The 11,588-nt window shown below is 38.5% G+C and overlaps 1 protein-coding gene across 1 annotated transcript; it reads left to right on the forward strand.

Moving 5' to 3' along the window:
- Nucleotides 1-1,310: 1,310 nt before the first annotated feature.
- LOC122195369 (uncharacterized) lies at nucleotides 1,311-2,044 on the forward strand. The gene has a single exon (XM_042897224.2). It carries the CDS (start codon nucleotides 1,541-1,543, stop codon nucleotides 1,904-1,906), a length of 366 nt encoding a protein of 121 aa, XP_042753158.1. The 5' UTR covers nucleotides 1,311-1,540; the 3' UTR covers nucleotides 1,907-2,044.
- Nucleotides 2,045-11,588: the final 9,544 nt, after the last annotated feature.

Genomic DNA, 11,588 nt, shown 5'->3' on the forward strand with positions numbered 1-11,588 from the left:
ATGATAAGTAGTGCTGCAATGTAGCCTCATACCGTTCCTTGCAGAACTTCTGCCAAAATCAGGAAGTGAACCGAACATCTTGATCTGATATAATGGAGACCGAAACCCCATGATGAGCAACAATATCATGAACATAAACATCGGACAACTTATCAGCGAAGGAGCTCTCCCAGATGGTCAAAAAGTAGTCACCTCTTAGTCAATCGATCCACGATGACCTAGATAGCATCAAAACCATTGGTAGTCTTCGGTAGCTTGGTGATGAAATCCATGGTGATCTGTTCCTACTTCCACATGGGAACTTCCAAAGGCTGTAGCTTGTCATCCGGCCTATGATGCTCGGCCTTGACCATCATATAGGTCAAGCACCTCTCAACGTACCAAGCTATTTCCCTCTTCATACACGGCTACCAGTAACATAGTCTCAAATCCTGATACAACTTGGTGGCTCCCCGGTGTATTGAAAAGTGAGACTTATGTGCTTCCTCCAAAACTATATGTCTGATCCCACCAGAAACCAGAACCCATACCCGACCACACCGGGTTAACAATCCCTGACTATCGGTGACAAAACTATCGATCTCGCCCCTGATCCTCTCCTATTTCCAGTTCTCCTTCTTGACTCCTTCTGCTTGTGCCCCTCTAATCAAATCCAAAAGTGGAGAATCAATAGATATCCTTATTCACATACCCCCATCCGAAGATCTAACCAACTTGCGGCTCAAAGCATTCGTGCCCACATTCGCTTTACTCGGATGATAAAGGATCTCATAGTCATAATCCTTGACCACGTCAAGCCACCTGCGTTGTCTCATGTACAAGTTTGGCTAGTCCATAAGATATTTAAAAGTATTGTGATCCATGTAAATTTATTGATTAGTTACTAAGATTTCCATGACTTTTTTAATTATTAACTATTATAAAGTTGTAATTATTTTATATTTTGTATTAAAAAGCAAAAACAAATTAACCAAATAAGTTTTAGTCGTTTCTTTCATTCTCATATACGATTAAAATTATATTAACCTATCTCTATAACTTGAATATAATATTTTATATATTAATGTAGTTTATTTATTTGGTAATAGTTTAGTAAGTTTTTTTTTCTTTTAGTTTAATATTTATTTTTTCGTACTGAGTTTTATTCGGTTTAACCACTAAATCAGACTAAATAAACAATAACCGAATAAACCGAAACCGATTAGATTGAACCTTATTTGGTTTTGTTATATATAGATTTAAAATGTAAAAAAACCGATAAAACTGAACCATTTTAACAAAAAACCAAAAACCAAACCGAATAACACCCTAATTATTTCTCATTTTTTTAAAATGAGTACACACACACAGAAACGTACGTGCGCATACACTTTGTTTCAAACGCGTGATAGGAAAGTGGAAACATATTACATATGGAAAATACAATAATACTTCTGACCAGTACTTTAAATTCTCTCTATTTATAGCTTTCTAACCCTCTTCAACCCCAAACGAGAAACACTACAATTAATTATTCAGTTTTTTGATCTCGAAATCCCTCATGGGTACGATCAAAATTCTGCCTTTTTGCTTCTTGTTCGCCGGAATCTTGTTTTTCCGACCAACCACCGCCAGATTCATTCACCTTTCTGTTACACCAGATATAAAGTCTCATGACTCCGATCCAGCTTTATCAGCTCTTGTAGACTCTTCATCTTCTTTGGTTCCAGCACCAGCACCGTCGCTAGACGTGGAGGGGAACGGCGAGAGTGGTGGCCAGGAGGTTCATTCGGAATACCATCATCATCACTCCTCGGACAAGTCTGTCGCCGGCGGAGATGTGATAATCGGTGGCCTTGTCACGGCGGTTTTTGGCACGCTTTATTGCTACATTAGAGTTACGCGTAGAAAAGATGGTGAAAAATGAAAAGCATTAAAAGCTTCGGTTTTCTTTTATCGTTTTCTCTATTGAGCTTTTAGTTTCGGGTAAATATGGCTATGAAAAATATATTATCATACTTACCATTTGATTAATATATGATAATGGTTTTTATTTATTTTTATTTTTAGATTTAGATGATGTCTTTTTGGATTTTGCATTATAACGTAACTTGAACAAAAAATAGGTTTTATTTTGTCATTTAATCATATTGTGATCATTGACGGCTACGGCTTCGCAACACTTTATTGCTACATTAAGGCCACACTTAGAGGGGATGGTGAAAACCATTTAAAGTATCGACTTTTTTATAATCTTTTTCTTTTGGTCGACTTTTTATTTAAGGAAATATACGGCCATAAATAATACTGTAAAAGTGTAGCCATAAAAATTTGAAATGAACAAAAACGATAGAGCAAGTGAAGTAATAGAATAGGTTATCATATTTTGTTCTTATGTGTAGTTGGCTAACTTTATCACTCTTATAGTCCTATTAGATAACCAAAACAAAGATTGCATGACAATGAAATCCAGTTGCATAGCCTAATAAATCATATGATTATGAAATCTCCTTATCGCCTAATAAATCGTAATAACTGCATGTTAACTTTTCTTTTGCAAAACATTGAGCTTTTGTTGTGTAACTCAAGTTTGCAATTCACCATAATTGGTGACCGATGCCATATTCAATCGCCACGAAGAAGCAAGTTTTTTTCCATATTCCAACGTCATGTTACAACTTACAAGTGAAAAAAGCATGATCCAAAGATTCAACATGCATACCGCAATTGTTACATAGAATGGAGTCGCGATGCCTTTATTATTAAGGTTAACTTTGACATGAAGTTTATTCAACTTCAATTCCTATTCACCACTACTAGCGTGGCTTGGCTATTGATGTCAAGCCCATATGTTAACATACATTTTGTTAGAACATGTGTTAAATATATTAGAAATGGTTAAAATTTTATGTACAATATAAAAGATTAAAATAGCATCAAAATTAAAACAAAATTGTGATAATTGGGTAAACAAAAGAAATATATAAAAAATTAATGTCTTCGTTAATTAGATAAACAAAATAAAAATATAAGAGAATTTTTTTATATCAAAGAGGACTCAAAGTTGATGTCCATTTGATTTGAATATATTTGAAGTGCAGTAATCCATCTTGGTGGTGGTAAATATATAAGATATATAAGATGATCGATAAATATTTAAATCGTAATCCTCAAATCTGTTAGATAAATTCAAAAGAAATTATTTAACTTTATACCATTATCTGTTATTTTCTGTTGAAAAAAAAAATCAAGGTTGTTTCGTTATATGGGCAAATACGAAATATTTGAAACATTTCTATTGAAAAAATAAATTAAGATTAAACCGAAAACCAACCCAAAGTATTATGAATTTATCAGAGATTTCCGAATTTAAAATTACATAAAAATTGTAAAGCTATACTTTAAAGTATATCTCGGTCTGAACTTATATTTTAGGACATTTGAAAGTTTATATTTATATTATGCAACCATAAAGTGAACTTTGACCCAACATCACTTTAAGGAAAACCGGATCAATTTTGAATTTCTTTTCTGGCATATATGTAATCAATGAAGCAAAATAATCGATATACATATATAACTTAGTTTTTATTTTTATTTTTATTTTTTTATTTTAGAAATGAAAATACTAGAGTAAGTTAACGGATCAAAACTTGTTATTTAAAGTATTGGTCAAACATGATCGAGATAACCTGTAAATATTTTTCATCCACTTTCAAATTTTTGTAACTAAACTAATGCATTTATTAGAGTTACGAAAATTATTTTATTAAAATAATATCTAATTTTATATTAAATAAAAAAGGTTTTAAAGATTCTAAACATTTAATTACAATTTGAAAATTTTCAACCTCCAGTTTTTTTTTTAATAACCAGAATTATTAGTTTAGTGGAAAAAAAACTAATACTATATTAACATACTAGTATAGGGATTGGTAAGGGGATGCTTTGCTTATCAATGAAGAGTTGTGAAAGGTAAATACTTTTTCGTAATAACAGCTAATGATAAAAGAAATGTATACTTTTTTCGTTTTAAAGTAAACATTTTACATTGTTTATAAATAAACTATAGGAGTTAATAAAAGTATTTTATTAAAGCTGCATAAAAATAATAAAGAAGTTACCAACAAACTGTTGCAATTTTTTTTTACAATCTATTAAAAAAAAATTCTCAAGTCGAAAAGCGTACATGTAATTTAGCATATGGTTTAATCACCAAGAGATTCAACTGTATTTTAAGTATGTTTATATCCCAAAATAATAAATAATAGAATGATTATATGACGCCAATTTAGTGAGATCGATATTTTGTACCAAAAACCCAACCATTTTTACCGAACATCATTTTTTTTAATCTCATAGTTATATTCTTGTAAGGCCATCCGTAATAGTCTTCACGACCACCACCGTCTTCCACCTCCACATCACCACCACAACGTTTCCCCTTGCAACCGAGATAGTGCGCACGAGAGGAGATTGTGGTCAAATCGAGAAAGAAGACAAGAAGGAGAAAGAATGCAGAGAGGAAGAGTTCGTGATCAAATATGGTGCTGACCACGATCCTCATGACAACGAGCAACCACAGAGGGTGGAGATAGCATGCACGGTCGTTGTTCATAGTCACGTCGATCACGACCAGTGACGGAGCTTGAAGTGTTGGTTTGGGGCTAAAAATAGAATATGTATAAACTTGAAGAAAATGAGGGGGGGGGGGGGGGGGGGGGGGCAAAGTCGAATTTTTTAGTTTTAGGCCTAATATGTACAAAATTTAATAGTTATGGGCTAGTTATGAAAAAGACAGGGGGGGGGGGGGGGGGGGGAGGCACAGCCCATCCTGGCCCTATAGAAGCTCCGTCCTTGACCACGACGAGCCTTGCACTCAGTATTCCGGGAGGCCTAATAAGTTGATGTCATGGAATGACTAAAAAGTATTTGGTAATTTGCTCTTTGGATCCCTAGCCTATATATTTGTCCATTTGTCATCTTGATACATTTGACTACTGTAAATGAAAATTGCATGTTATGCCTAAATGATGTCCTTTGGCATATTTAGATCACACTATGTCCTTGCATTGCAAACTTGACATCAACCTAGAACTTTTTGTTTATAAATAAATTACTTATATTACTAACACCGGGAGTGGATAACCGCCTCCGGATTTCAACCGTACGATGTTTTTCTAATGTCATCCTCACCACATAAACTCGTTATTTACCATTTTCATTCCGATTCTTCGTCCCTCCCCACATTCTCAACAATTGTCGATAATTGTCCGCCTTCCCTGCAAATGCGCTCCCATGATGTCAGGCTCTCGAAACTGCTTCATTCTTCTCATTCTATATATACTTGATTGGCAACTAGAAGGTTGGCTTGGTTCTCTCTCTCTCTCTTGCTCTCTCTTTCTCTCTCTCTCTCCCCCCTTTCCATCCTTCGTGGCCACTCTCTTTGTAACATACCGACTCCCATGTATGCCATTTAATTTATTTTATTCATTTTGAGAGGCAAATCGATGAGTTGGAAGCACCAACTCGCCGAGTAGAGAATATTATGGCTACGTGATTTTTAGAGTTTACTGGACGTGTCGGAGGACCCTGACTCGACGAGTAGGAGCTGAGTAAGAAAACCCTAATTTTCAGGGTTTGTGTCCAATTTAAAGGACCTTAAGCCCTCATTTCCACCACCCTTGTCACCATAACCTTCTGAGAGAAACCCTAATCGACTTGTAGTCACTTGTGAGAGAAGAGGAGGCTAAGATTTGTATTTTCTAATGCATTTTGGAAGGAGATTGAAGAGCATCAAGCCTTGGAACGAGAAGAGGCTTCTGGATCAAGTGTTTCTTTTTTTTTGATAGCTTCAGTTTGGAGGTAAGAAACTACCACCTTGAGCATTTCTTTTGATAGATCTCCTTCTAGGGGGTTTTAGGGACTTTTTCCCCTTATCTTGTGGTTTTTGAGTTGCTGGAGCTTGTCATGGAGTTGAGACTCTAGATCTGGACATATTGAGGTTCCATGAGCCCAAAGATCCAAGCTTTATCAACCTTGGGGCAAGTCTCCATGCATGAGGCACTTTATGGAGCTTGTTTTGGCATTTTGAGCCCTATATGCCATGCATGAACATAAAGCTTGCAGCTTTACATGATAAGTGAGCCTTAGAAGGTTAGATCCAGAGTATAAGACATCATTTCTTCCTAAAATCTTCTAAATGAGAAAATGGACTGAAGGGACTCGACGAGTCAATGAGCTGAATCGACGAGTCGGTTAGGGTATTCCCCGATGAGTCTGACGTGTGGTAACTCAGCGAGTTGATGAGTCAACTCGACGAGTTAAGCGGACTTTCGCGATATTTCTAAGAAAACATGGGAACTCGACGACTCGCATAGATGCACTCGACGAGTTGAGTCAACATGGAATGTTGACTCGAGTGTTGACTTCTGTTGACTTTTAGGGTTGGTCAAGACATGGATTATGGAGACCATGGAAGAGTAAAATGGTCTTTTACCCTTTCCCAAGAGTTAGAGAAACGATAGCCTAAATTATTTGAGTTGAGGGTATAAGCGTTAATTAGAGATGATTATGATGTGTAGGCGAGGATTAGATCGTTCGAGGGGTACGAGGTTTTACTTGCTTACTTACAAGGTGAGTCTTCTCACCTTACTTACCATGAGTGGTAAATTTGTGTGGCCGGAGGGTCTTGTATGCTATTATTGAGTATTGTGATATCCTGCAATATTTCTTTGTGATTTATGCTTTGTATTATGCTGAGCTTTATTGATTTATGATCGGAGGGTCCAACCCGAGTTATGGGACCGGAGAGTCTCCACTGAGACACATTGACCGGAGGCTCTTTATCGAGATATAGCCATGAGAGGCTAATGAGATGTGCGTGGTATTTTGGGGAACTCACTAAGCTTCATGCTTACCGTGTTATGTGATATGTGTTTTAGATACTTCTCACGATCGCGGGAAGGCGCCAACTTAATTGTACACACGACATGGAGTTATGTTTTTGAGGATCTTGGATTTTTTTTCAAACAATTATGGATTTGTGTTTTTGATAATTTGACACTTTGGGGTTTTTGTGAAACGTGTTATTGAGAATTATGTGATTTTAAAATGAAAATTTTGTTTGAAAATTTACGGTGTTACAAGTTGGCATCAGAGCCTTGGTTTGAGGGATTTGGATGCACTTTAGGGTGTGTCTGAACTCAAACCGAGGATTTGAGAAAAAAATTTCAAAGAGAAATGATTTTTCTAAAACGAGTAAGTGTTTTTTAAAGAGAAAAAGGAGAAGGAGCAGTGTGTACAATCAGCCAGAGCCCGAACGGTGATTTCTCAAAATACCCTTATTTGGTTACATTATGAAATATTTATGAGATACTAGGGATGCATGCTAGAGGGTAGGTTAGGTATTTCATATTTTAGGGCTAGAGTTGTCTGATTTGTGATACCTTAGCCTAAGAGATGTTGCTATCTGTTATTTTCCCTGAGTATATGTTGAGTAGGAGTATCTTGCAGGAATCTCTTAGAAAGAGTTTGAGACGAGGGATAATCTAAGAGAGATACCTAGATGAGCATGCGAGGAGCCTACTGAGAGAGTAGTTTGATATTCTCAAGAGATAGAGTACTTGTGAATTAGGATCCTAGGAGGAGGACTTGGGGTGATTACAGGTTGGTGTGGAAGGTAGTATTGGGCCCGTACTACTAAAAGCACCGGATCTGTATGCAACCCAAGTAAGACTCCTTAGGATACTAAGGATCATGTAGGGATGGGAAATCGAGTGTGAGTATGCTCGATTGAAAGACCCTCACTTTCGTATTCCATATGGTTTGTATCCATATATTACTATGAATCCAGTTCATATATTGAACTTCCAACAGTTTAAGTCTAAATACCAATCCGTGGTATTTAGTTCACTTAAACCACTGTTCTGATACCATGATTGAAAGACCCTCACTTTCGTATTTCTGAAAGACCCAAACTTTCATACTTGACAATATAGTTACTTCAAAACATGCTACTTGCATATTCATAAAAACAATATTTTACATTGATAAAGAGATTACAAATGACCGGATACAAACTGACTATTACAAAGTGTTATATATTACACAACTACCCAGGATATTATACATTTATACATACATGGTCCCTAAATACAAAACTAATATTACAGCTATTCTAAACCTTCCGACAGTATATGACTATACTGGTTATTTATCTCCTGCAAATTTGTTAAAAATTGAGATGGTAAGCGATGACGCTTAGTGAGTTCAATAATAGATACAATATAACGTTATCCCAAATATATACTTCAATATGGCAGAAGCAAAGAGGAACAAGGAACAACAATGGCATATGTGAATCACCTGTCAAACTTTTCATATCAATCATTGATCTGATTCAAAGATATACAATCAATGAGACATAATGATTTCCATACTTGATATACATCAACAAAGCTTCGGCCCAAATGGCACAGAAGACAAACAACTTTGGTAGATTTCAGGCTTTCAGCCCTGTCTAACCTTCTTCCAATACCATAGAATAGAAATCATTCTCTTACAGAGACATGTTCTACATGGTCAGAGGCTACATACCAGTACCAACGTGAATCTAAGTCCTTTCACTGATCACATGGTCAAAGGTATTTCTTTGCTATTAAAAATAGCGAATAAAAAGTAACACGGGAAAATAACCCGAAATAATAACACTGAAAAGCACATAGCACATATAACACATAACATACAATTGTTCCTATATATTAAACTCACCTTGAAATAACCGAGGGTTATAATAGTAATTTCAGCAACATTTCGGCTCCAAATATGACTTTATTCGTTGAAAACCTGTAACATCCCGAATTCCAGAAGTGTGACTTAAGGGTTTAAGGTGTAATTTCGAAGAAGGGCTCGGCGAGTAGGTACGCTTACTCGCCGAGTTGGAGCGGGTTTGGGTCGCGAATTAAGTGACCAACTCGTCAAGTCGGAAGCTGGACTCGACGAGTTGGTGCTGGAATGAAAAAAACCCTAATCTTTGGGGTTTTCCCCCTATTTAAAGGACCTATGTCCTTCACTTAGACCCCTAATTCCCCAAAGAGTTTCAGGAACCCTAATATCCGTGAGTGTGATCTTGGAGAGTGTTTAGAGCTTTGGGAAGTGAACTTTGTGAAGGAGACTTGTAGATTAAGAGGCTAGCATCAAGGATTTCGTGTGGATCGAGAATCCACTTCAGCTTGGGAACGTTTTGGGAGGTAATAAGCTGTTACCTTAACCTTTTTCTTCTAGAAGCATTCATATGTGGAGGCTAGGGCTTTCCTTGGTTAAGGGATTTTGTTATGGAAGCTAGATCTGAAGTTGAAACTTCAGATCTGAACCTCTTTTGAGTCCTAAGTCCATTAAGTCTCCAGCTCTTGCTAGGATGAGACTCTCCTAAGGTGTAAAGCTCCATTAGAAACTTAGATTGGTCATTTAGGGCCCCTAGAGCCTTGGATGCACGTAAAGTTTTCAACTTTACGTGATAAGCATGCTCTAGAAGCTTGGATCTACAATATGGAGCCGCTGCATGGCTTAGAAACCCACTGTGTGTATTAAGAACTGAAGCAACTCGGCGAGTCACATAGGTTGACTCGGTGAGTTGTATGAAGATAGGCAGGAACTCGACGAGTTAGAAGAACAACACAGCAAGTCTGTTGAAGATTGCCTTGGACTCGACGAGTCTATTCTTGGACTCGGCGAGTCAGATCGCAGAACCCTAACCTCTTTTGGTTAAAGCCTTGGATTAGGGAGTAGGTTGGCAACTCAGTGAGTTGGGCAGGATGAGACTCAGAGATCGTTGGACTCAGTGAGTCTTGGGGCGACTCGGCAAGTTAAATGTGTTATGAGAGTTTTCTGGGTAAGGAAACTCGGCGAGTCGACGGGGTGACTCGGTGAGTAGAGTCAACCAGGAAGGTTGACTTTGACTTTGAATTTGACCAAGAGTTGACCAGTTTGACTACTTTGGTAATATTGGTATTTATGGAGTTGGTTCTTTGGTAGTGTTCTGTGGTGAAGATCGTGTTGGTGGTCGGAGCAGCTTGGTCTTATCATTTTCATTCGGCAGTTGCGAGGTGAGTTATCCTCACTATATCGACATGGTCTACGACACCAAGGCTGACCCTTTATCGGATGAGAATCTGAGTATTATTTGCTATGTTATCGATTTGCTAGATCTGCATCCTGGCATTTAGGATGGTATTATGTTAGTGGCCTGGTTAAGGTCGGTATCCCAATATATAGGGTAATGCTAGTGACCGGTTAGGTCGGAATCCTGTTTAGGATGTTGATATGCTATGTGATCTGTTAGACTGACTGTCTGGTTAAGGATTGTTATGTGATTAATTGTTTTATGTGCACATGGTTGTTGACCGGGATTGGGTTGAGGCGGGTCCTACTTTGTATTGTAGGCTAACATACCGAGGGCGGATCGGATATCCCGAAGGCCCAACGAGCGGTCCGGATAGGCTGAAGGCCCCAAGAGGGCGGACCAGACGTGTCGAGGCTCGGAGAGTGGACCAGGCCGACTAAAGGCCCGGTGCGGGCGAACCAGTCATACTGTAGACTCAGAGAGTGGACCAGGTGAACTGAAGGCCCGGTGCGGGCGGACCAATCACACTGTAGACTCGTTGTACATGGCTAGACTCGGAGGGTGGACCAGGTGGACTGAAGGCCCATTGCAGCGGACCAATCACACAGTAGACCCGATGTGCATGGCTGTTTTGTATTGGGATGTGATATGTGTATGGCTATATGTGGTTGGTATTTTGGGGGTAACTCACTAAGATTTTGGGCTTACAGTTCAGTGTTTTGTTTTAGGTACTTCAAGAGATCGTCGCAAGGCGAATGCGTGATCGTACCACTCCTCATGTTTTATGATTTATGTGATATGGTTCTGAGGGATACTCTGATGTTTAAACTATTTTGAAAACAAATGTATGTACTTAATGGATTTTGAAGGAATTAAAATGTTTTAATTTGGCTCAAATTTTATGGTCGTTACAAAACCGGGAGATTTATTGAAAACCGGGCACTGTGAAGGTAGAGCTTCAAAACCAAAAAGATAAATCTTTCAGGCTTCTCGGGAACTTCGGGGCGTGTTTCGGGTGTTAAAAATAGTATCGGGGCTTCGGGGGAAGTGGAAATAGCCAAAATATGGAATAAGGGGTGAAAAAGTGGCAATTTCTCCAAATTACCCGGGAAGGCTCGCAAGCCTTGTATTTATAGGGCGAGAATGCGAGGGTTCGACCGAGAAGGAGGAGTCAGCGAGGCAGGTGGCAGCCGCGGAGCAAGGCCAGGTGGAGGTGTCAGGCTCGGACACGCGAAGGGCGGGGGGGGGGGGGGGGGAGCTGGCGCTTCGAACTCCGGACCAAACACGCGTCGGACGCTCGGACGCACAACGCATGCATCGGACATAAGGATCGATGATGTCGGAGATGAGGCAGACACGGTTCAGACATGCGCGGATCCGACGACGTGGCTGAAGCTGAGCCATGCGATTTTCTCGGATTTCGTAATTAATATCGATTTTTGTGCCCCGAATTTCTAAAATCCATAACTTTCGCATACGGGCTTCG

The sequence above is a fragment of the Lactuca sativa genome, chromosome 8 (genome assembly GCF_002870075.4).
Source record: "Lactuca sativa cultivar Salinas chromosome 8, Lsat_Salinas_v11, whole genome shotgun sequence".
Lineage (NCBI taxonomy): Eukaryota > Viridiplantae > Streptophyta > Magnoliopsida > Asterales > Asteraceae > Lactuca > Lactuca sativa.

What these genes read in the sequence shown, in the direction of transcription:
- LOC122195369 (XM_042897224.2), top strand. Translation starts at nt 1,541, where the DNA reads ATGGGTACGATCAAAATTCTGCCTTTTTGCTTCTTGTTCGCCGGAATC.